This window comes from Zootermopsis nevadensis, unplaced genomic scaffold, assembly GCF_977971745.1.
Source record: "Zootermopsis nevadensis isolate Lab colony 2312 unplaced genomic scaffold, Znev_1.0 Znev_ptg000022l, whole genome shotgun sequence".
In the NCBI taxonomy this organism is placed as follows: domain Eukaryota; kingdom Metazoa; phylum Arthropoda; class Insecta; order Blattodea; family Termopsidae; genus Zootermopsis; species Zootermopsis nevadensis.
Window position 1 is genome coordinate 18815113 of NW_028259154.1, and position 26173 is coordinate 18841285.

The 26173-nt window shown below is 36.4% G+C and overlaps 1 protein-coding gene across 1 annotated transcript in view; it reads right to left on the reverse strand.

Annotated features, from left to right (window-relative positions):
- The window catches only part of LOC110834298 (vascular endothelial growth factor receptor 2), a 38806-nt gene extending 20938 nt beyond the window's left edge, over nucleotides 1-17868 (reverse strand). Inside the window, 5 exon segments of the mRNA XM_022073289.2 lie at nucleotides 2696-2843; nucleotides 4595-4725; nucleotides 5230-5422; nucleotides 6123-6277; nucleotides 17732-17868. Of these exon segments, the coding sequence (XP_021928981.2) occupies nucleotides 2696-2843; nucleotides 4595-4725; nucleotides 5230-5422; nucleotides 6123-6277; nucleotides 17732-17792 (688 nt within the window). The 5' untranslated portion in view covers nucleotides 17793-17868.
- Nucleotides 17869-26173: the final 8305 nt, after the last annotated feature.

Below are 26173 nucleotides of genomic sequence, written 5' to 3' on the forward strand. Positions count from 1 at the left end.
ACAATTATTGATGTCAATCAATAGTAATAATATGGTACAGTTTCACTACAAGAACTTTTATATTAATATAAATAATTCTTCCTTTGTAAGATTTGAGGTTTTCACAGTGGTGAGTATGAAGGTTTCTGTCTTCTGGGTTGTTGCACTGTGTAGTCTGGTCGATGTTAACCATACTGCCTCCGTCATCAGGGATATTCATCACACTGATGACGGAGGCAGTATGACCTCTGAAACATTGGTTAACATTGACCAGACTACACAGCGCAACAACCCAGAAGACAGAAATCTTCAATTCTTCCTTTGTTTAATTTAAAATTCAATGCAAAGAGTAAGAATGAATAAGAAGAGGCAAGTACTGTCTTATGGGAGACCTTAAAAGGTGTACTTTATTTACATACAATGTCTGTCTGCTCTCTAAGCATATGCAGTACAAGCAGTCTGATAAGTTTTGATGGGATAAATCTAATAGGTATTGTTACTACACTAATGATTTTTTCAAAAGCTGCAGAGAATAGTTCTTTATCACCATATATTTTGCACAGACTGTTTAGGCCACATTCTTCTGCATATCTGAACCACCAAACAAATACACACACCCACCAACCAACTCATCCAATATTTTACACAGATATTTGTAAAAAACAATAATGCACTGTTTCATTCCACGTCCAAATTTAAATGCACAGCAACAGTCAACTAAGCATAAGGCTACAATATATGAGTAAGTAACTATTAACAAAAATCCCTCCCCACTTATATCCTTATATTTAAATACTATTCTGATACTTGTTCCAGTACCACTAGATGGAATTCACATCACAGACCCGCACAGCTTCATACTGTAACAACACTAAACAAGAGTACTTCCCATGGATTTATTTTCAATGGATACATGACTGGCCTGTAACAATTTGCCATGAGGTTTAACACAGAATCTGGATCAAAACCCATACACATTTTACTGCCTACTTTAATTTCATTCTCTAATTATGTTTACTTTTATTGATTTTATCCGAATTGAGCTAAGCCTATATTTTTACTGTTTTAATGACTGCCTACAAATTATAAGTATGGATCAACACCTTTACAATCAAAATACTGCATTTAATGTTAGATTTGACATTTTAGTATAGTTTCATTACACAGTAAAACATCAAAACAAACAGCGTTTGTGGTTTTATCACATGTGATATAAATACTGAGTTTGTCATGTGTGATACACTACACAAGTCGGGTTGATGATTGTACTGTTCGTACTTAATATGCCACATAAATATTTTATGTTATAGACAGCTACTACATTTTTAAAGTTATATGCAATGCCTAAAGTCTCTGAATAGGTTTATTCTGAAGACTCTAGAAGTCTGTCTGCTTACATGTAAGTATGAACAGTTGTATACATATATGCACACAAAACTCCAAATGTACAGATCATTCTTAATACTCACATGTATTAATGCATTCATGTCATAACTTCAGGCGTGATCAGGTAAGAAATAGAGCACTTTTCAGATTATTTCATTTATAAACATATCAGACCTACAACTCATATTATTATAGGCTTATATTAAAATTAATTTAAGAACAAGATGCACATTTCACAGATACAGCAATGTTTTACAAACCATTCAGTTAAAAATTATGGCTAAAGTTAGATAAGTTGTATTAATCCATTCACCATTACCACAGATGGGTAGTATTAGAGAAAAAGGAACCCAAGCAATTATATTACAATAGACCTGCCAGCAAGTACTAGATCAAAGCATCCAACTTGTGAACCCCAAAAGAAAGAGAAAGATGCATCTTGTAAATTTAGAGAAAAAAGGGGCTATCTCCATTAATGCTCTTTTTCTTGGATAAATAAATAAAATTAATTTAAAGTGCTGTTCTTTAAAATGTCTATACATGTCTGTTAAAGTAATAAAAATAAATTAATAACACACACAATACCAAACATTTAAAACATCTTTATCCTGCTTGAAACAATGATATAAAACACCATCCCTTTCTTGTACCAAAGTCTTCAATTGGCAACTGTTTAAGAATCATGATTATTATACCAAACATCTCATTTATGAACAAGTTAAATGCTGGTGTACAGAATATTAAAGTGAGTTATTATTTTGTATTTCCTAATTTGTGAACAAAAATGCTATAAGAAACTTTAAATAAAATGTATTTGCCATTAATGAATGATACACATGAATGGATATTCAAAGAAGTAGGCTCTGTAGCAAAATGGTCCAATTTAAGATGAATTATTTTTTAGCCAGGATATTATAAAAGCAAAAAAAATCTGCTCCTGTATCAAAAGAAGCAGAAACTTCACATCAGAAGCATAAAAATACAGTATATAAATAAGCATCTTCAAGTCAGTAAACTCATATAATATGTTATCAGATTTAACCAACTGACGGTGATGTAGTCACAATGTTATCACATTATGTAGTATTTAGATTTAACAATGAAGAGATCAGTGTATTGCCATAACATATGTTGGAACATGTGTGCTAATTTAATTTTGAAATGTTTTCTTTTCCTTTGTCTTCTGAATTGCCTCTGGTATGTTATATTTTGCTGGAAAGTCTTATGAATATTTCAACCACCCCAGAGCCAGCTGCACAAAACAGATGATCCAAGCCACCAAGTTACTGCTGAGCAGAAAATTTACACTCTTGACGAGTCTTAGACTTACGATTTACGATGATATAATAAATCACCTCCTGTTCTATGGTACCTTGAACAGCTTTGCAAATAAAATCACCACTATCAGTTATTTTATGCAGAGTAATAGTGAAACCAACACTGGGATCAAAATTAACATCATGATTCACTTCTGTGATCTGAAATAACAACACATAGTCACATGCATTATTTTAAGAATCTAATTACACTATTTATCCTCAATTTAAATTTGGCATTAAGTTAAATGGAAAGGTATTTATGGCAAAATTTGTTTGTTACCAGTATAAGTAAATATGTTTGAAAATGTATACTAGTGTTTAGAAATGAATTTTTCTTCAAAACACTGCATATGTGACTTTACCAAATTCTTGAACAAAGGACAAATAATCCTTCTCAAGACCAAATGCCAAATCTAAATTGCAAGCCTTCATTCTATTAAACATAATTATACATACTCAAAATATCTAAGTGACAATGTAGTTCCTGATGTTCCTCCCACAGTTTGCCTCTACACTCATAGATACCAATGTGCATGATGTTGATCGGGTCCAGAGTGAAACCAACAGTAGGATCATATGTCACATTCATAACACCTTCTTCATGGATACCTAAATGAATCTTGAGATATGGACATGCATAATTAACCTTTCTTCATAAGAAAACACACATACACACATATACACTAATCATAAAATACTTCTGAATCATATTGTTTTGGACTCCAGCAAGTTTTATGAGACAATATTTTTAATATCCCTGCAAATTTTGTGTATGGAGCAAGTTCCTGCATGCCATAGCCCCCACTAACCTAACACAGCCATGTCAAACAAATTAACATTAATAAACCATCAACATAACAAATTATAATAATATTTGAACCCAGTTTTTATTTCTGATTTTTATTCTATATAGTGACATACGATACATTATACTGAAGAAAGCAAAGACAAGCATCAGGATGCCATACATGACATGATGCTGGCAAACTGACATGGCACTGAGTATCAAAGGCCAATCATCCTCACATCAACACATGATTCCATATCAAGTGAACTTAAGACTCAGGACACGATTCAACATGATGTCAGTACCTGACACTTGTCATAGCCATGACTACTGCTCCAATGCTGACACAAGAACCTGAATCTAAAACAACCAGACTTAACTTATGCCACATACTATGACAGTGGCAGACTGACACTAAGTGCAGTGATGTCATCATCCCAAAACCAAAGAAGTCTTCAAATAAATTTTCAGAGTCCTCACAAATCAGGATTATTGATTAAGTTGGATTTGAGGTTTTCGCAGCATTGAGTCTGAAAATGGCTGTCTTCTAAGGTTGTTGCGCCATAAACTTCTACCAGACAACGTGACGCAAGAACCCAGTAGAGATCCATCTGCAGAATTACTGATTTTTTAAAAGATTTATATAAGTATGATTATATAATTTAGACATGAACTTTAGGTTGAACTGTAGTTTTGCTAAATTGTGAGTAATATGAAATATAGGCCTTAAAGTAACTATCATATTTCAGTTATAATTTTTGAACTTGTATTCCTTTATCCTGGTGCTGATGAATTTTCACAATAAAGCCAATTTTACACGTGGGTAAAGTTAAATATAAGTGACATTCATACCATGTGTGTGTCATTTTAACTACTCTGTGTCAACTGTATGCAAATTCCAAATGACAGGATGATGAATTTGTAAAGATGTGGAAACAGCAGTGGTCTGTTTTAATGTATTACCTCACCTTTGCCTGAAGGGATAAAGAAAAGCCACAAGAAACTTCAGTCATAACAGCCAATTCCCTGTGTCAAGAATGTAACACAGAATCTCCTGAATAAGAAGCAGGAGTGTTAACCACTACAATGTATTCTGAATTTACTGTGATGCGCATAAACAAACCTGAGTATTGTCCTTCCACAAGGTGACATTTACATCTAAGGATGTGGGTCGGCATGGGATAACTGCCGGTTGGTGTTGCTGAACAGCCTGTATTATGAAACTCTCATTTCTCACCAACAAATTTATCAAATCTGAAAAATAGCAACATAAATTTACAGCTGTCTCTAAGCCTGATGGCTAAAACAACACATTCTGTTACAATCATTGATGTAATCATATTGTTACTTTCCTTTCAAGTAAAACCTCACTGTAAAATCATACAAGAAATTTAGATTTTACCATCTTATATTCGAGGCAGGTAACGTTTTGTCCACCAATCTCTGCCGTGTATGTTGTATATTGTGATACATGCTAAAATGTATAATGAACAGATTTTGACAAGTAACCCAATCCAACAATCCTTGGGAGTAAAAGCACTATCTAGGCCTATCTATATAACTGTTACAGTATAAGATATACAAATGTAAGTGTGATAAAACAGTATACTGATTTGAATAGTCTATACTGTAGTATCGCTTTTATCACCATGAATATTATTAAACAGTAAATGGTTATTGCAGATCATAAAACATAACACTTTCTAACATTTTTCTACCCATAATTGGGAAAAATGTGAAATGTTAATCTTTGCTTACCTTTGATATATACATATACACGTGTTACATTTTCCAGAGCATTATGGAAGTCTGTGGTTCCATTTACAATACAGTAGTAGTATCCAGTATCTAAGAAATAGGAATTTGTCACTTTCAACACAGAGCGGTATTCTCCAGTATTTGTTATGGTGTTGGTAATGTTGATCATTGACATGAGGCCATAAGATTCATCCTACAAACAAAAAATAATTTCAAGTTATTGTCAAGATGTTAATAGTACCTACCTTGTATATTTCGAATGTGTCTTAACAGGGAGGTTATGTCTATCAGTCATGCACATATCTAGCTACTGAAAAGATTTCAAACAAATAAAATACTGAGATTAAATGAAAAGATTTCTCTGATGAATTTGGGTTCATTCACACTGGCTTAATGTAACCTTACATTACACTAAGATTAAATCAAACTTCCATCAAGGTTTACAATACAAAGAATTTGTGTATAATATAAAATATAAATTTAACTGAAATCTACAGCTCTTACCTGAAAAACTTTAAAATTTGCAAAACCATTGCTTCAAACATATTTACTTCTTCCTTCCTTGGGCCTACAATGTTTAGTGTAATATAAAGAACACAGTGTCTCCATCTGTATTTGATTACCAAAAAATTTGTAGGTTACTTTAGGTTATGAACACTCATCTTTGCCACAAGAGTAATATGATATGAAATAAGAATGCCATGATTTGTATCTGCACTAAATTAACTTAAAGACAATAAAAGAATAAATGTTTACAAAGGACCCATTTTATAAACATGTACACCTTTCTCCTCAAACAAATATGTAGATACCAAATTTGAAAATATTGCATTGCAATGCAAGTTCTATGTTTGTAATTGCAGAAGTATCTAACTTAGCAATTCACACTATACCTCTTCAGTATCCATGGTAAGCTGAGGATAAAACCAATGCACAGGTTTATCACATTCACAAACCAACTCAAAATCTTTACCAGAATTGACTTCTTTGGAGCCTGAGAATTCTGAAATCAACCGGGGTGGCTTGATTTCAACCACAGACTGAAAACCTGTGAACATATAAGAGTAATTAATTAATTACGTTTGTGAAGTTCATAGTTTTTTTTATCATCTATGGTCAGCTTGACCATTGTGATCCGTCGGGGTTTTCTTGCGAAAGTACCATGGTGGTTTTGCCTTGCCTTCCGTGGCCAGTCTTTACCCACCAGACTGGAAGAGGAGATGAGGACAAACAGTCATGCCTTGAGTGGGACTCAAACCCACGGTCGCAGCGGCCAGGCACATGAGAACCAAGCCTCAGACCACATGGCCACTGCGCCAGCGAAGTTCACAGTAGATGCTTGTAAATTGCACATGACTAATATATATCCAAAATGGTTGTCTGTACTAATAAAATGGAGGTCTTATTATTTTTTAAACTGTAATGTTTTTCATATTTTCTGTATAAGAGATATTACAGATGAAAGTGTTTATACAGCGGTTCCTTTTATCCTTGAAGTAAAATGACAGTCATACATGACCAATAAGACTCATAACAATAGACAATATTCTGCTTTTCTTTTAAAATTGTGCTTATCTAGTCAAGAAATTCACCACCCTCCCAGCCCATTTCCCTAAGATTAATTTTAATATTATCCTCCCATCTATGTCCAGGTATTCCAAGTGGTCTCTTCCGTTCCAGATTTCCAACCAAGATGTATGCATATCTCCTCTCCCCATGCACACTACATGCCTTGCTCATCTCATCCTTCTTGATTTGAACATACTAATAATATTTTATGAAGAATTATCTGCAATAATAATGTTATGTTGTGGACAAGAGATGTGAATTTGCATGGTTGGAACAGTTGAGAGTTGGCACCGGACAAGCTGACACTGGACGTACGCATCTGGCTCAAACTTTGGCGAAAACCAGTGTGAATCTTGGCCAGTATCCAGCTACCTTGACTGAGACTTCTTATGGTTTTCTTTCAGGAAAGTGCTGGTATAGTACTTTAAAATATATTAAAAATGCTTCATGCCACATCCCTCCTGATTCAAGATTCATGATTATTCCACAGTATCTACCTCATTGTTAAATAATCTCAGAAGATAAGAACATGCCATAAACTAGTAGGTATTTCTTTCTGCTCTCTTTGGACCAGTTACACCTACAAATTTCTGCCTTTATTTGAAAGTAATGTATCATCTGAACAACTGTGAATGCTGAATATGGATTATGTGAAAGGAAGCAGCCATGGTCTATTTTAGCATTTGCCCCAAGGCAGAAGAGCACCACAAAAAACCTGAGTCATGATAAATGGCCATCAGGTTGAGAATTAAACCCAGGACCTCCTGAATATTAAGTATGAATGCTAACCTCTTCATACAATATACCAAATTCAAAAACACAGCACCAGTCATACCCAGTAATGCACCTTTCATTACTTTTCAGCTTTTGATTTCTGTCTTGTCTTTTTGTCATATTTCACAGCCTTACAATTAAACCAATATATTTTCGTAAGATTTGAGGTTTTCACAGCAGTGAGTATGAAGATTTCTGTCTTCGAGTTTGTTGTGCTGTGTGGTCTGGTCGATGTTAACCAACGTTTCAGAGGTCATACTGCCTCCATCATCAGGGCGAAATGTTGGTTAACATCAACCAGGCTACACAGCACAACAACCTCGAAGACAGAAATCTTAACATATTTTAATTTAGTCTGAACTAGCCTGGCCTTCAAACGTCTATCAAAGGATAGACATGGACACATCTATCAATTCAGGTCAAGAACTGTACACTTTGTCAATATACTATTCTTGAATCACCCTATATGTGTTTGTATGTATAAATGTACATAAACTAATATGTTCAACAAGATGAACAAATAATGCAACTGCAATAAGTGGTAAATTAAATGATTTCTTTCCTTTTGACATCTCTACAGTGGGTCTCTGGCTCTTCAGAGTAAATTTTCTCATCATCAACTCTAACTCGATGAAATTCTCTATTTCTCGGTCCAATATTACATTGGCATATACCGTGACAATAAAAATTATAAGCCACAGCAATTGGATTGGTCATATATCGTAGAGAATGTTCAGAGGACATTTATTTTCATTACTCCTTGAAACAATTTCATTTTCATTCATACTGTAGATACATTGCTGCAAGATACATCAAAGAGAGGTACAGAATATGACAAAAGTTTGTATCCATGTTCAACATAACAAGAACGAAAGAAGTGCTTTATCAACTGCATTGGCTATACAGCATTGAATAATAGGATGATTCTAAACAAGCAGTCATAATCGATTTTGAAGAACAGCTGAAGTTTTCGGATCAACATTCGAACCCGGGACCTCCCAATTACAAAGCAGAAACAGTGGCCCTACGTCGTGACGTTTGCTACCGAATGAACGTCACTACTCCTGCTGTTACGTTTTGATTCGCCAATCAATCGTATGCTGGAGAATCAAAATATTTTACAGCATGAAATTTTTCGCACCACCATTCCTAAAAAGATAAAGAGTAAACAACTCCACAGTCGGAAGGAAGTATGTGGCAGGCCTATACTGACGTAAATAAACTAGATACTGACTTATTTCCGGCTTTGACAATCTTCAAAACGCAGTATGCTTCTTCCTAGAAGTGTTTACTTACTGTTACTGTCACCATATTCCTTCGCTTCAATCGGATATAAATTTAAAAATCCGTCAATAATTATTATTTGCTGTACTCAATACCTACGGGCTGAACGACTGGGGTTCGATTCCGGGCAGGGACAGGGATATTTCTCTTCGCCTCCACAACCAGACTGGCTCTGGCGGCCATCAAATGTGCACGGAGAATTTCAATGGCTTTCAAGCGACTGGAGCCTGAAGCTAACCATTCACTTTCTCTTAGTGGTGAGGCTAAGAATACGAGAAAAATTTACCTCCATTCCACACATCATCACGGCATGGAGCAGAGAAAATTCTTTTATACATTGCCTCTTAAGGATTTTTTTCACGGTAATAAAGCGGTTAGAACGTGAAGCTCCCTCTACAACGGTAACTGTCACGTTCCCAAATGTTGATGATGGCCGGGTCGTTTTGTAGCTGACTTCAGTATCAATTTCACCGCAGGCAGGCAGTGGGCATTCATAATGTATGTGCAAGTACTCAAGAAGTATTTATCCTAAAATGTATTACAAAACTTTTTTTTTGGGGGGGGGGGGGTGGATGGAGCTCTAAAGAGTGTCGACCTCAAATAAAAACCAGAATCCACACGGATACGAAGAGCGGTTTATCGAGCACTCTGGAGATGTGGTAACGTTCTAGACTTTATTCCGGAGATACCGAGTTACCAACTGGATATTTTCGTTATTTCTTTTTCAGTCTCAGGAGGTGAATGCCGGTACCTTGAAACTGGTTGCTTCCAAGTCCTTACCAATTCGACAGGCTCATAACGTCTGCACTTAACTTCACGAAGCAGATTGCTTCTTGAGAAGCTGGTCAAAAGATTCCCCCCCCCCCCCCGCCTTTCATGGAAACCAAAGGTTCAATATCGTGTTCACAAAAGACCCCAACTGGACCCTGTACAAAGCCACCTGACTGCAAGCCACATCCTCACGCCATACGATTTGAACATCCACTCTAATATTATCTTCTCGTCAACGCCTAGATCTTCCAAGTGGTGTTTTCCGTTCGGATTCTCCACCTAATCGTTTCTGTATGCATTCCATTAATGCATGTACCATTCAAATTACGTTCTGGGACCCCCATGACAATTGCCATGAAACACTTGGCAATGAAGAACGAAATGACGTCATCTCGTTACAGGAACCTTGTTGACTGACTGGTTTACTGAGGAATGCAAAGCGATACAGACGGGTCATGACTGTCGGGCTATGACGTCACCGTGTACCCCCAATGGGTGGTATCGAGGTAGCTAAAAATTACCGCTGGGCTTAAGAAGGTTCAGACAGCATGGTTGAAACCAAAACGCTACCCGGTTCGAATTTCAGCCAGACACCTCAGTCCTTAAAACATTCTTCAATGAGGATAGGCGGTCTCGTGCCCTAGATTCGACTGTGGACCTCATGAATATTAAGAAGGAGTGCAATAATTGTTCCGCAATACTTCGTATGAGACCACACGAGATACGTACTACACATAACTGTGTTGGAGAAGGCTTCCTGTGCGGAATACCTATCCCTTTGTCCAAGAATTCTGCAAGGTCTCATTTCTGTACTTATTTCCATCAGCATCATAGATGAAAGGCATCTGTAATTAATTCAAACCAGATTGGTTTGCTATTTTCAGACGAGCTACACAAATTAAGCATCCGGCTTGATAGGGAACTCTACAGTGTTCCACGAATAGATAACACGAAAGTATTTCTCATCTACTTCAAACCAAATTATTATTTAAATAACAGCAGAAAGGATAGAAGATACTGTATTTTGTTGACAAGTCAAGACAGGGCACGTTTTAATAGGAACTGTTTACATAATTTAATTCATTTGAAATCATACACGCCCTTGTTTTAGATTCACAGCATGGTAAACTATAGCAGTCCGAATTTACAAGATTTTGAAAATCTGATAATCTGCTATTTTATTCACAGAGTAAGCGGTTCGAATTTAAGCACTTCCTCTACTTAGCCCTTTGAAGTTCAGTCGTAACTACATGTACCACCTGCATTATTAACAATTAATAACAGCATTTTTCCACATTGCGTATTTATGGGTTTCGTAAGATTTTCAGAATAAACAGTGATTATTTCCCTAAATATCATCAAACAACTTATCTCTAAAACGTTGGGTAATGTTGTAATGCTGTTGATTTTTGTTTGAGGTAAGTTCTGAATGCTTAAAAATATCTAGACGACCGTCGGCTTCACAGGCTTAATTGTATTGGAAATGTATACACAGTGTTTCAGTTGGTTGATAATGTTTAGGAAATAATTGCTGTTCATTCTGAAAATCACACAAAACCCATCAATGTAATCTGTGGATAAAATTCAGAACACTCAATGTTAAAATAAGTGACATGCGTACTGAGACGCTCAGGGCTTGTAGCACATATGAGGGAAATCTCTGAGCTTAATTAAATATCAAACCATGAAAACATAAACGAACTGGAGGTATAGCACCACGCATGCTTGACCTCGTAACTAGATGAAGGTAAATGATCAGCTTCATGCCCCGGCCGCTTTATTCCCGAAGAAATTATTCAGGTAGTCAATGGCTAGAAAGCAAATTGTAGTCTATATTAGAAACACTGTGTTGTATTTCTTGTTGATAATACTACAAATAACCGGAACCTAACCAGGCCCTTCCCTGCATCCTTCCTGCTCTAAAATGCGGCTGATAACGGCTTTTGACAGAAACTGGGGTTCACTGGGTTCATAACAAGAGGACAGACAACCCTTTGCTTTTGTCTGTTCCCGACCTTCCTCTTAGCAAAGCACGACAGTGGCAATCTCATATCTACATTTTTCCATAGTAGCTTATCGTGTTTGCATTCTGTAATACTAATTGGCGGTGTGGTAGTAACAGTAGAAATCATTCTGAATTGGTAAAGACGGAGAAACGTACGCAATCTTTGTCTTCTAACAGTAATTATATGCGACAATTAATTTAAGACTTCGATTTATTTTTATTTTTTTAAATTTGGTTCGAAACAACTAGATGCTCTATACCAATGCAGAGAAAATGATTACAACAAATCAGTTTATGATAGTTTTAATCTCAGTTAATTGGTTTAATTTTACGTTAGTTATTTTGGTGAACTTGTTTGGAATTTTCTTGATTATGTTGTTGAGTAAATAAATGCTCAAAGGTTTAGGTAGAGTTACCGAATGTTAAGGCTGTTAAATGCTAATTTTAATAGTTATAAGTGTGCTCTAAAGGATTAAAGCAGCATATATCATAATCATCCAACTTCAGCAGATGATAATCGCAATAAGTAAACAATAAAAACTAAGTATTTTACATATTTTATATGTTATGTATGATAGGACTGAATTCTGAGTTAAGCAGTCTAAGGTAAGACGGTCCAAAGGGGGATCCAGAGGAATCTAATTTCAAACTTCAAAAGATCGTACTAGTTTGTCAAATTTGTCGCCTTTTACAGAACCAGAAGGTTCTTCGCCGTGTTCACAAGAGCCCGCCACTGAACGCTGCCTTCAGCCAGATGGATTCAATCTACAACTTTACATCCTACTTCTTTATAATCTACTTTAATTGATTTCTTTCGACATTCTCACTTTTCTGCCTCACTTCCCTCTAATTATTCTATTGGTTTGCTGAATGTTGCCTGTGAACTATAAACCGTTTCTGTAGTGTTCATTTCTAACGAGCCTGGACTGATTAGAAGACAGGAAGTTGACCGGGACCAGGGAGATGAGATCCGGACAAGAGGCCGTTCTCTGTAGGGTCGCAGACATGGCACAAGTCTATCACCATATCCCGTATTTGAGGAAACGAGTACGAGGTTACGACGCTGGCATCTCCTTCCACAAGAAGAACATAATATTAAGAAGTAATTTAAAAACTTAGCTGCGATGAATCTAAACAAACAACTCATATCCTGGAAGCACACGACTTTTCTATTTTTTATTTATTTTATAAATGAGCCGACATTTGCATGCATTTTTAAGCTTTTCACAAAAATATTTATGGCAGTCTTTAATTTTGCATATAAATGCCACCAGAAAAAACAATATCTTGAAAGTTACACTTCCTTAATTCTTTAGTAACGCCTTCCTTCAAGTGACTGAGAAGCACAAATTGCTACTGCGTGCTGTTTTGAAAAGCTAATTAATTGAATAAAGCAGAACCCTTCTTTAGAAATGAATAGCCATTCAGCTAGTCAAGAATTTCTTGGCCTTTTAAGGAGCCAGAAAGCTTTTTACCGCGACTGGTCTCAATCCTGAACCCACGTCCTCAAATTGTATTTAACATCCTTTTTAATATTGTCCTCCCCTGCACTACATACCTGGTCAAGCTCATCCTCCTTGATTTGATCACTCTATGCCATTTTAAGCCTTCTTATTGAATCTACTATTTATTTTATAAAATGCTTAACAAATTTACAAATAGCGTGAAGTACCGTAATGCTCAACGGTAAACCACTGGCCTATATGATTTAATTTTATTATTAAATTAATGAAACATTTATTTCAAAGACGGCTGCTACAGCAATTACATAAGTCATTAGGCATGATTAACAATTATTCTCATGTAGTTTAAATCCACATGCTGTATGTTTCCTACTTTACTCCATGGCGTTTTCCCAACTATATAAATTATTAGCATCGATTGGTAGAATGAGTGCGAATAACAAATTGGAAAACATCTGGAAGGAAATTGTTTATAGTAAATTTAAGAGATTACCTGGAATTCTTCGGGAAGGAATAACGAAAGACACAAAATAACTCCTTAGGACCTAGAGGCAGATAATTTAACCCGAGTCCACTAGACATCGACGCTCGGTAGGGCGATATAAATGCAGATATTTATTTCTCATACAAGAATATAGAATAAAAACCAAGATAGAGGATGCACGTGTAAATCATCTTCAGACTTAGTTCAGTTCTCATCATCAACGCTTAGATGCGATCCACATAAGACTCCGTTGCTAAAGACAAACAAGTTGAATGCTGTCTCTCTGAAAACGCGTTCTTGAAATGAGATAACGCATCTCTGTAGCTTATACGATATTTACAAATACCGTCTTCATGAATCGTCGGTGTTTGCCAAGGTATATTCCGCTGATATTACATAATATTTATATCTTGTAAACTAAACTCGAGGATATAAGATGTATTGCAGTAGGCGCAACTGTGCTGAAATTCTACCAGCATTCACTACACTACCTCAGAATCAAAATATCATTGCTTAGTTCATTACGAAGATGCGGGTATCAATGGTTATAATGAACTGAATTCAACACCCTCATACAATGTCACCTATTGGGACATCCCCAACCCTAGATTCCAGCATCCGAAAGAACCAGCGCGTTTGTAAAAGCTCGCTAGATGTCAAAGACGGAAATGGAAATCCCGAATTCACATTCTCTTAACATATTTTCGTCTCATCAACACTTTTCTTCAAGCCTCACGCTTGGATTTCTCTCTTCTTGCACTACGTGTCCAATCCTTTTCAAATTCCTTAGTTTAATCATTCTAACAAAAGTAGAAGAATACAAAAGTTCTTACTATGAAATAACACTGTGCATTACCTCCTAGATCACATCGCTCAGGCACGAATACTCTAACCACACTAACGAAGCTCCACATCAGTTCTTACAAACTCTCGTATCTACCACCGCAATCAGAACCCAGTACAAGCAGTAAGTACGAATTAGATGACGGTTGTTCACCTGGCTAAGAAATATCTCTATTAGACTAGACTAGACCATTACATGTTCACAAGAGCCCGCCAGTGAATCGCATTCCAACCCAGGTGAATACCGTCCATACCTTCACATCCTAATTCCATTTTCATGTTAAGATGATAGCTGTCGTCTGAGTTCTGTCATACAGGCGTCGTCCTGATAATGGAGGCAGTAAGGAACTCTGAAACGTTAATAAACCTTTTACCAGACTACACGGCGCTACAATCCGGAAGACGGCCAACACCGTACTCCTCGTCGTGAGAAACTCAAATCCTATTCATTTTAATATTATTCTCCAACCTGAGCTTAATCTCACAAGTGGCTCTTACCTTGGGCTTTTAGAGTAACATTCTGTTATCTAGCCAGTAAGGACGCTAAAGTGTCCTACTAATAAACAGAATGGTAAGATCGTACAACAGTAACTTTTGTTCAATGAAAAGTTCCATTTCTCGCCATACAACCATTCGCCTTGACCGGGATATACTTTTTAATTGCAAATAACGTATGAAGCTAAGATAACCATAAAACGACATCAGTGGACGTGTGTAAGAGACGTAGAGACAAAACCCAAAGGATTTCCACCCTACAAATAGTGAGAGGTCTTTTCATAATGCGACTGACTTTAACCCCGGGGGAAAATAGACAATATCTGGTAAACAAGAGACTGCGTGTGTAGCCGTTGTCGACTTGGTGCTGTAGAAAACAATTCAGTCGCATCTGCAGAGAACAAAAACAAGGTCGAACTATCACATTTACGTGAATAATTTTATCGGTCAACAGGTCAATTTTTAAAATCATCGCTCTCACTTTCCATCGGCACTGTAGGGACCATCAATTTTTGTTGTTGTCAAAATTAGATGATTGCCTTTTTGTTTGCTACTGGCTGCTATGAAGGGTTTCAGTTTGCGTACTTCGATGTTCATTTGAAGAAACAACGGTGTTATCTTCCTGCTTGCGCTGGAACTAACCAATGAAATGTACCATTCGCTACAAGGAAGATTCACTCTGGTTAAGTTGAGGAAGGAACGACGTAGTCCCAACATTTCGCATCACGCTGCTTCTTTACTGCGAAACGTCATTACCGCCTTCCCAGCCCCAAAGCTGGAAATCAACTCCCTTACGGGCTACCTGGAATCGTCATTTCTATCCCCAACCAGAAGACGCAGGTAACAAAGGACCTAATTATTGGTGACAGATCAGTGCACAGAACTGAATCACTTGTTACTTTTTAAGTCTAACGTATAAATTTCAGCCTTGTTCACGGTATTTCATTGTCAGATTAAAAAGTAAAGTGTGCCGATGTATGACTCAGCAGGACTATGAAAGTCTTCCTTGATGTTTCTGTACTGAGAACAGAAGTCCCCCCTCCTTCCTTGTAGTCATACCACGTAAGATTCATAGGTGAAGTAAGTCGCATACCTGAAGTGTGAATGTGACGAACCACTCACGGTTTGTCAACTAGAGGAACGCAACACAAGCCAATGATCAAACCGGTCTTCTTATAAGTCTGCTGATAAACTACTGAATAATTAAGAAGCTGTACTTCACCTTAAAGAGCGATTATAGTACATAACAGTTGTCCAACAAGGAAGGGGCTGAACAAAAAGAAATGTGTAGGACTTGAGGTGTTCACGGCGGTGAGTACGAAGAAGACTGTCTTCTGTGTTGTAGCGCCGTGTAGTCTGAATGATATTCCGAGGTTAAAATTTCTTGGAGCCGAGCCTTCACTTGCCTAATTTAGTCTCATGGAGTGCTACTTGGCTGCAGATAAAACTTTTCATTTATCAGAAAGTTGGAACTAGAGAAATACACTCTGAGAGAAAAAGTGATGAACCAGGAAAACTTGGATTCTTAATAGTCCTTAAGTTTGGCAACGAATCGGGTATGACAAGCTTTAAAATGATTTGCTCTTATAATAATTACATTCACAGCCTCTTGTGAAAATAAATACAAGGTCTAGCATCCTTAGCACTGTAACTGCGAAACGGAAAATCCACTGGGAATCGCATGTCATTCTGACGCGGAGAACAAACAAATGCGATTAGAACAAACTGTAAGATAAGTATTGTACAAATCGCAGGTGCAGAGCGTTCATGTTAACCGTGTTGGCCGGGTTGACACTTTGAAAAACGAAGAATAAAAAGTCTTCTGTCTTAATTTCGTGGTCAGTGGCATTCCACACACTGGAACACAGGAGAACCCATCAGATATATTTATTGCAGCATTAGCCAGATCCCGTCAGCCAGGCGCTGTTAGCCAACTAATTATGGCTTAAGCTCGCCGCGATATTCTTTCTGGCTGAGGCTGGCTAACGATGCACTTTATCTGAATATTAAAAACAGATACGGACAAAAAATGTTGATGGAACTTGCCTCTTAATTGATATAGCAATACCAACTGACAGAGATGTAATTAAGAAGGAAGCGGAGAAGATCTTGAAATACAGCGAATGTGGAAAGTGAACGCAAAAGTAATCCCAATAATTATAGGGGCAACAGGAACTGTCTCCAGGTGACTCAGAAAATATTTGGCCAACATCCCGGGCGAACACTACATCAGGGAACTGCAGAAAACTGTCATTTTATGATCTTCATACATCATTCGAAAAACGCTGTTGTAAAATATATAGTCATCACTCACAATAAAACTATATAATATATGAAAAACACATTAAAAACAAAATGTATTTCGGAAATAGCTGCTGCACTATGTACCTCAGAGGCAAGGTTTATCTCTGGTACATAGAAGTACATACCCCATAAAGTGGTGAATAGATGGGATAATAATTAAATTAAATTAATAATAATAATAATAATAATATACTTTCTAAAATAATACGTAACTCCACAGAGCAGCGTCCATGAGCATTTCAATCAATTCCAGTTGTTCCTAAAATTTTGAACCTTCATAATAACATACGAATACAAATTAAATGTCCTGTACGTTTAAAATGACATCACGTCACATCTCGCCGCTCCTAGTTTCCGCATACTACCATACTTGTTGACTCACATTTATTTTCTTAAAAGAGGCGGGGCTTCCATCACTCGAAGGCCAGGAGCTTCTAACATGCGCAACCGAGACAAATAAAAGTACATATATATATTCTAATATAAATATAAAGCAAAACAAGCATTTACCTGTTCTCAGTGTCGAAAACACGAAAAACATTAATAGAATCACATGGAGCATGGCGGTCATTGTAGTTCACCACATCTGCACAAAGCCTTAGAGCATCACGCACCTTCTTCTGACGGACTCTTCAAGTCAACTGACGCTTTCACGCGAAGCGCTCAACCTACAGCATACACCCCCCCCTTCCACTACTACTCCTAATAGCTAACCAGTTTAATAACCTCATTGCTAACCTCTTTATGAACGCCTTCTCGTTATTAAATATCTGTTTCTCCTTCGCTTCATCCAAGCCTTTGCCCTTACGATTATCATAATTCAGGAATTAGTTTGGCATGTTGCAGTAGCCCAGGAGAAGCATGTATCACTAGCTTCTACTGAGTCGGTAACATAACTGTTTGCAATACCTATTCTAAACCTCTTCGTTACCGATACACCAATTTCTCCATTGGCTCCTGCCATGTGTCGCTTCGGAGGTACCTATCCAGCTGGTCCGATACATCACGCAACCAGAAGTTGCTGAAGGATCAAACAATGGCAGAAGGAAACCGAAATATTTTGGAAAGAACAAATTTTTTACCTCAGATTCCAGACTGATTTTTTTTAAATTGAACCAAAGCTGTGGGAAATGGCACATTTTATTTATTCTTGGATTTTAGTGAATAAAAGACTCGGACGGAAGTGGACGCGGTATTTGGTGGAGGGACAGAAGAAAACCATAAATTCGTTGGTTAGAAATTCTGCCAGATGACAGATATTTAACGGAAAGACGTCTCATCGTAGAATTTTAGGTTCTCACAGCGGCGAGTACAAATATGGCTGTCTTCTAGTTTGCAACGACGCCCTGATGATGGAGGCAGCAAATACCTCTGAAATGTTTGTAAACTTTTGCCAGAATATACAGTGTTACAACCCAAGAGACAACCATCTTTACCTCATCGAAGAATTTACTGTGCTTAGAGCTGGGCATGGTAATTCCTTATTCATCGGTTTATTTCAGTCGCGAATAAAGAGTGCGTAATAAATTTCAGTATGCCTACCATAAATTTTGGGCCTATATTAAAAGATGAAGTAAACATGATTGTCATTTCTGCAGTGTTTCTTGACTTCGTTTCTCTATAACTAACTCTGTGGATCAGAGTCCTCGAAAAACTGATAATACGTTCAGCTAGACAAGAAAATCCTCATCTGTGATAATATCCGAAGGTTCATTACCGTGTTCACAAGAGCTTGAAACCGCCCCTGTATCAGCCAGAAAAACCCAGTCAATTTTCTATCATCCTATTTCCTAAAGATCCATTTAAATATAATCTACTCCTAGGTGTTCTGAGTGGTCTCTTCCCTTCAGAGTTTACAACAAAAATTTTGTACCCATTTCTTATTTCTATTTCCTCAGTAGGTTGTCTCATCTAGTCCACGCTAACATGCACTATAATTTTATTAAAAAATAATGTTGTTGTGGGGTTTTATAAACACATATGATACTGATGTAGTGCATTAGCTTTAATTAGTACTGTACTATTTACTTTATCAGATCGTCCGGTCTGCACGAAATTGCGTGAACTGCGAGCATTTATTAACTCTCAGTTTCTTCAGTATTAAAACCAAATTCTCTCCCATCACCTGCCCCCATTTGTGACGTAACATACCATTTAGGGAAATGCCGATAACACGTAAAACCAGCGGAATATTATCCCTATTATCGGTGGATTTTGCCCGGATGTCTAAACAAACTCAACCTTATAGACAGCAAGAGATTTACCCAACTGCAGTACATAGACTACTTTTAAATGATTTTATTGATAATGAGACCATCCTTTTTCATACACAGAACTGTTTTGCAGATTCACTCTACTGTGAATCCTCAAAAGATTGTCTGCTGTCCGTCTATCCAGTGGTGTCAATAATAAAATGCGATGTAATTATATAAATCGTGAGAAATATTAATATATATTAAAGGCTCGTAAGTTTTTGCACCCGACCCAATCAAGATCGGGAGATCAAATTATGAAATATATATATATATATATACATATATTACTATTATTTTTTCACGTTACTCCTAGTTCAAATTTAATTTCGAAAATTTAAAAAATCTTCAGTTTTCTTCGCGTTTCATGCCATTTGCAGCAACTTTTAAATTTTTGAAAATTTAGACAATTTTTGAAAATTTCAATTTTTCGAAAAATCGAAAAACGTGGGAAATCGTCCAAAAAGTTAGGTTAGGTTAGGTTAGGTTAGGTTAAGTTAGGTTAGGTTAAGTTAGGTTAGGTTAGGTTAAGTTAGGTAAGGTTAGGTTAGGTTAAGTGGTACCTGGAACATTAGGAGCCTCTATAGGGCTGGGGCACTGAAATCAGTGTGTAGGGAATTAGGGAATTATAAGTTAGACTTAGTGGCAGTGCAGGAAGTGCGATGGGAGGGGGAGGGCACGATCCCAGTGGACAATTTTACATTTTTCTATGGAAAGGGGAATGACAATCATCAGCTAGGGACGGGTTTTTTTGTTCATAGCAGAATTAGGGCAGCAGTTAAGAGAGTAGAATTTGTTAGTGACAGGTTGTCTTACGTAATTTTGGAAGGACGTTGGTGCGACATCATTGTCCTTAATGTTCATGCCCCAACTGAAGACAAAAGCGATGATATCAAGGATAGCTTTTATGAAGAATTGGAATCAGTATTTGATACATTTGGCAAGTATCACATGAAAATTCTGCTAGGAGATTTCAATGCAAAAATTGGGAGGGAGGATGTCTTCAAACCCACAATAGGCAGCGAGAGTCTCCATGCACTTAGTAATGATAATGGCGTCAGAGCAGTGACCTTCGCTACGTCAAAAGATTTAATTGTAAAAAGTACAAAATTTCCACACCGTGATGTTCATAAATACACTTGGACTTCCCCAGATGGCAGAACACACAATCAAATAGATCATGTTTTAGTAGATAAGAGAAGGCAGACAAATGTAATTGATGTGAGATCATTCAGAGGAGCAGATTGCGACACTGATCATTATCTGGTGGTAGCAAAAGTGAGGGAGCGGCTTTCAGTAAGTAGACGAACTAAACAAAATTTTGACACAGAAAGATTTGATTTGAAAAAATTAAGTGAGGGAGAGGCAAAGGAAAAATATCAAGTTGAAATTTCGAATAGGTTTCAAATTTTAGAGACAAATGAGGATAATGAAAGTGTGGACATCAACAGGGAGTGGGAAAATGTCAGAAACTGCATCAAAATTTCAGCAAAAGAGAAACTAGGATACTACAGGAGAAAGCAAAATAAACCGTGGTTTGATGAAGAATGTTCAAAATTAATAGATCGAAGGAAGCAAACAAAATTTCAATGGTTGCAGAACCCAAACAAAACAAATGCGGATAATCTATGTAACGTGAGACGTGAGGCTAGTAGAACCTTTAGGACTAAGAAAAGGGAATACCTGAAGGGCAAAATTGCTGAACTTGAGACAAATAATAAGGAAAAAAACATCAGAGACCTGTACAGAGGCATTAATAACTTTAAGAAAGGATATCAACCCCAGACTAATTTGGTAAAGGATGATAGTGGCAATTTGCTTGCAGATCCAATAAAAATTGTGAATAGGTGGAAAAATTTCTTTAGCGAGCTCTTAAATGTTCATAATACTGGTGATATTAGACAGATTAAAATGCATACAGCTGAACTGTTGGTGCCAGAACCTAGCTTAGATGAAGTGGAACTAGCCATTGGGAAGTTGAAAAGTTATAAATCTCCAGGAATTGATCAGATTCCGGCCGAATTAATTAAAGCAGGTGGCAAAGGGTTGCATATGAGGATCCATAAGCTTATTCAGTTAATTTGGGATAAGGAAGAGATGCCACATCAATGGAAGGAATCCATAATTATTCCTATTTATAAGAAGGGGGACAAGACTGAGTGTGGTAATTACCGAGGAATATCGCTGCTATCAACCTCATACAAAATTCTATCCAACATTCTTTTGGCAAGATTAACCCCATATGCGAATGAAACTATTGGGGATCATCAGTGTGGGTTCAGACGAAACAGATCAACGATTGATCAGATCTTTTGCATTCGTCAGATACTAGAGAAAAAATGGGAGTTCGGTGGGACTGTACATCAGTTATTTATAGATTTCAAAAAAGCCTATGACTCTGTGAAGAGAGAAGTGCTATATAATATTCTTATTGAATTTGGTATACCAAAGAAGCTAGTGGGTCTAATAAAAATGTGCTTAAATGAAACCTGCAGCAAAATTCGAGTAGGTAAATATGTATCTGAGACATTCCTCATCAAGAACGGTCTAAAACAAGGAGATGCTTTGTCTCCCTTGCTCTTTAACTTTGCGCTAGAATACGCCATCAGGAAGGTCCAAGGTAGGCAGGAGGGTTTGCAATTGAACGGGACACATCAGCTATTGGCATATGCTGATGATGTTAATTTATTGGGGGACGATATAAATACAATAAAGAGGAACGCAGAAGTTTTACTAGAGGCTGGTAGACAAGTGGGGCTGGAAGTAAATTCAGAAAAAACTAAGTACATGTTAGTATCTCGTCATCAGAAGACAGGCGGGCAAAATTATCTTAGGGTAGCTAATAAATCCTTTGAAAGGGTTACAAAGTTCAAATATTTGGGAACAACAATAACAAATCAAAATGATACTTGTGAGGAAGTTAGGAGGAGACTAAATTCCGGAAATGCTTGCTACTTCTCAGTCCAAAATATTTTGTCTTCCCGTCTGATTTCTAAGAACCTGAAAATTAAAGTATACAAAACAATAATCTTGCCTGTTGTTTTGTATGGGTGCGAAACATGGTCTCTCACTCAGAGGGAGGAACACAGATTGCAGGTGTTTGAGAATCGGGTGTTGAGGAGGATATTTGGGCCTAAGAGGGAAGACGATGGGGCGTGGAGAAAACTGCACAATGACGAGCTTAAAAATCTGTACTGCTCCCCCAGTATTGTGAGGGTGATTAAGTCGAGAAGAGTGAGATGGGCGGGACATGTAGCGCGCATGGATGGGACAAGAGGTGTGCACCGGGTACTGGTTGGGAAACCTGAAGGGAAGAGACCGCTGGGGAGACCTAGACGTAGATGGGAGGATAATCTCAGGCGGGATCTATGGGAGATAGGAGTTGAAGGAAACTGGATTTTGTTGGCCCAGGACAGGGTCCGGTGGAGGGCTTTGGTTAATTCGGTGATGAACCTTCGGGTTCGGTAAGCCATCTAGTTAGTTTTAGTTTAGGTTAGGTTAGGTTAGGTTAGGTTAGGTTAGGTTAGGTTAGGCTAGGTTAGGTTAGGTTAGGTTAGGTTATTTTTTTTAAATTTAAATTTTCTCGAAAATTTTCGAAAAATCGAAAAACGTGGGAAATTGTCCAAAAAGCGCAGAAAACCAAAAATTTTTGAAAAATTCTGATTTCAATTTTTTTTCGAAAATTTCGAAAATCTTTAGTTTTCTTCGCGTTTCATGCCATTTGCAGCCACTTTTAATTTTTTGAAAATTTCGACAATTTTTGAAAATTTCAATTTTTTCGAAAATTTTCGAAAATTTTCGAAAAATCGAAAAACGTGGGAAATCGTCCAAAAAGCGCACAAAACCAAAAAATTTTGAAAAATTCTGAATTCAATTTTTTTTTCGACAATTTCGAAAATCTTCAGTTTTCTTCTTGTTTCATGCCATTTGCAGCCACTTTTAATTTTTTGAAAATTTCGACAATTTTTGTAGATTTTAATTTTTTGAAAATTTTCGAAAAATCGAAAAACGTGGGAAATCGTCCAAAAAGTTAGGTTAGGTTAGGTTAGGTTAGGTTAGGTTAGGTTAGGTTAGGTTAGTCTAGGTTAGGTTAGGTTAGGTTGGGTTAATTTTTTTTTAAATTTCAATTTTTTCGAAAATTTTCGAAAAATCTAAAAACGTGGGAAATGGTCCAAAAAGCGCACAAAACCAAAAAATTTTGAAAAATTCTAAAAATCAAATTTTTTTCGAAAATTTCAAAAATCTTCAGTTTTCTTCGCGTTTCATGCCATTTGCAGCCACTTTTAATTTTTTTCAAATTACGACAATTTTTGAAAATTTCAATTTTTCGAAGATTTTCGAAAAATCGAAAAACGTAGGAAATCGTACAAAAAGTTGGGTTAGGTTAGGTTAGGTTAGGTTAAGTTAGGTTAAGTTAGGTTAGGTTAGGTTTGGTTAGGTTAGGTTAAGTTAGGTTTGGTTAGGTTAGGTTAGGTTAGGTTAGATTAAGTTAGGTTTGGTTAGGTTAGGTTAGGTTAGGTTAGGTTAGGTTAGGTTAATCTAGGTTAGGTTAGGTTAGGTTAATTTTTTTTAAATTTCAATTTTTCGAAAATTTTCGAAAAATCGAAAAACGTGGGAAAAGGTCCAAAAAGCGCACAAAACCAAAAAATTTTGAAAAATTCTGAAATCAAATTTTTTTCGAAAATTTCAAAAATCTTCAGTTTTCTTCGCGTTTCATGCCATTTGCAGCCACTTTTAATTTTTTGAAAAATACGACAATTTTTAAAAATTTCAATTTTTCGAAGATTTTCAAAAAATCGAAAAACGTGGGAAATCGTCCAAAAAGTTAGGTTAGGTTAGGTTAGGTTAGGTTAAGTTACGTTAGGTTAGGTTAGGTTAGGTTAGGTTAAGTTAGGTTTGGTTAGGTTAGGTTAGGTTATGTTAGGTTAGGTTAGGTTAGGTTAAGTTAGGTTTGGTTAGGTTAGGTTAGGTTAGGTTAGGTTAATTTTTTTTAAATTTCAATTTTTTCGAAAATTTTCGAAAAATCGAAAAACGTGGGAAATGGTCCAAAAAGCGCACAAAACCAAAAATTTTTGAAAAATTCTGAATTCAATTTTTTTTCGAAAATTTCAAAAATCTTCAGTTTTCTTCGCGTTTCATGCCATTTGCAGCCACTTTTAATTTTTTGAAAATTACGACAATTTTTAAAAATTTCAATTTTACGAAGATTTTCGAAAAATCGAAAAACGTGGGAAATCGTCCAAAAAGTTAGGTTAGGTTAGGTTAGGTTAGGTTAGGTTAAGTTAGGTTAGGTTAGGTTAGGTTAGGTTAGGTTAGGTTAGGTTAAGATAGGTTTGGTTAGGTTAGGTTAGGTTAGGTTAGGTTAGGTTAGGTTAGATTAAGTTAGGTTTGGTTAGGTTAGGTTAGGTTAGGTTAGGTTAGGTTAGTCTAGGTTAGGTTAGGTTAGGTTAGGTTAGGTTAGGTTAGGTTAGGTTAGGTTAGTTAGGTTTGGTTAGGTTAGGTTAGGTTAAGTTAGGTTAGATTAAGTTAGGTTTGGTTAGGTCAGGTTAGGTTAGGTTAGGTTAGGTTAGGTTAGGTTAGTCTAGGTTAGGTTAGGTTAGGTTAGGTTAGGTTAATTTTTTTTTAAATTTCAATTTTTTCGAAAATTTTCGAAAAATCGAAAAACGTGGGAAATGGTCCAAAAAGCGCATAAAACCAAAAAAATTTTGAAAAATTCTGAAGTCAAATTTTTTTCGAAAATTTCAAAGATCTTCAGTTTTCTTCGCGTTTCATGCCATTTGCAGCCACTTTTAATTTTTTGAAAATTACGACAATTTTTGAAAATTTCAATTTTTCGAAGATTTTCGAAAAATCGAAAAACGTGGGAAATCGTCCAAAAAGTTAGGTTAGATTAGGTTAGGTTAAGTTAGGTTAGGTTAGGTTAGGTTAGGTTAGGTTAGGTTAGGTTAAGTTAGGTTTGGTTAGGTTAGTTTAGGTTACTTTAGGTTAGGTTAGGTTAGGTTAGGTTAGGTTAGGTTAAGTTAGGTTTGGTTAGGTTAGGTTAGGTTAGGTTAGGTTAGGTTAGGTTAATTTTTTTTAAATTTCGATTTTTTCGACAATTTTCGAAAAATCGAAAAACGTGGGAAATGGTCCAAAAAGCGCACAAAACCAAAATTTTTTGAAAAATTCTGATTTCAAATTTTCTTTCGAAAATTTTGAAAATCTTTAGTTTTCTTCGCGTTTCATGCCATTTGCAGCCACTTTTAATTTTTTGAAAATTTCGACAATTTTTGAAAATTTCAATTTTTTCGAAAATTTTCGAAAAATCGAAAAAAGTGGGAATTCGTCCAAAAAGCGCACAAAACCTAAAATTTTTGAAAAATTCTGAATTCAAATTTTTTTTCGAAAATTTCGAAAATCTTCTGTTTTCTTCTTGTTTCATGCCATTTGCAGCCACTTTTAATTTTTTGAAAATTTCGACAATTTTTGAAAATTTCAATTTTTTCGAAAATTTTCGAAAAATCGAAAAACGTGGGAAATCGTCCAAAAAGTTAGGCTAGGTTAGGTTAGGTTAGGTTACGTTAGGTTAGGTTAGGTTAGGTTAGGTTACGTTAGGTTAGTCTAGGTTAGGTTAGGTTAGGTTAGGTTAGGTTAGGTTAGGTTAGGTTAGGTTAGGTTAGGTTAAGTTAGGTTAGGTTAGGTTAGGTTACGTTAGGTTAGG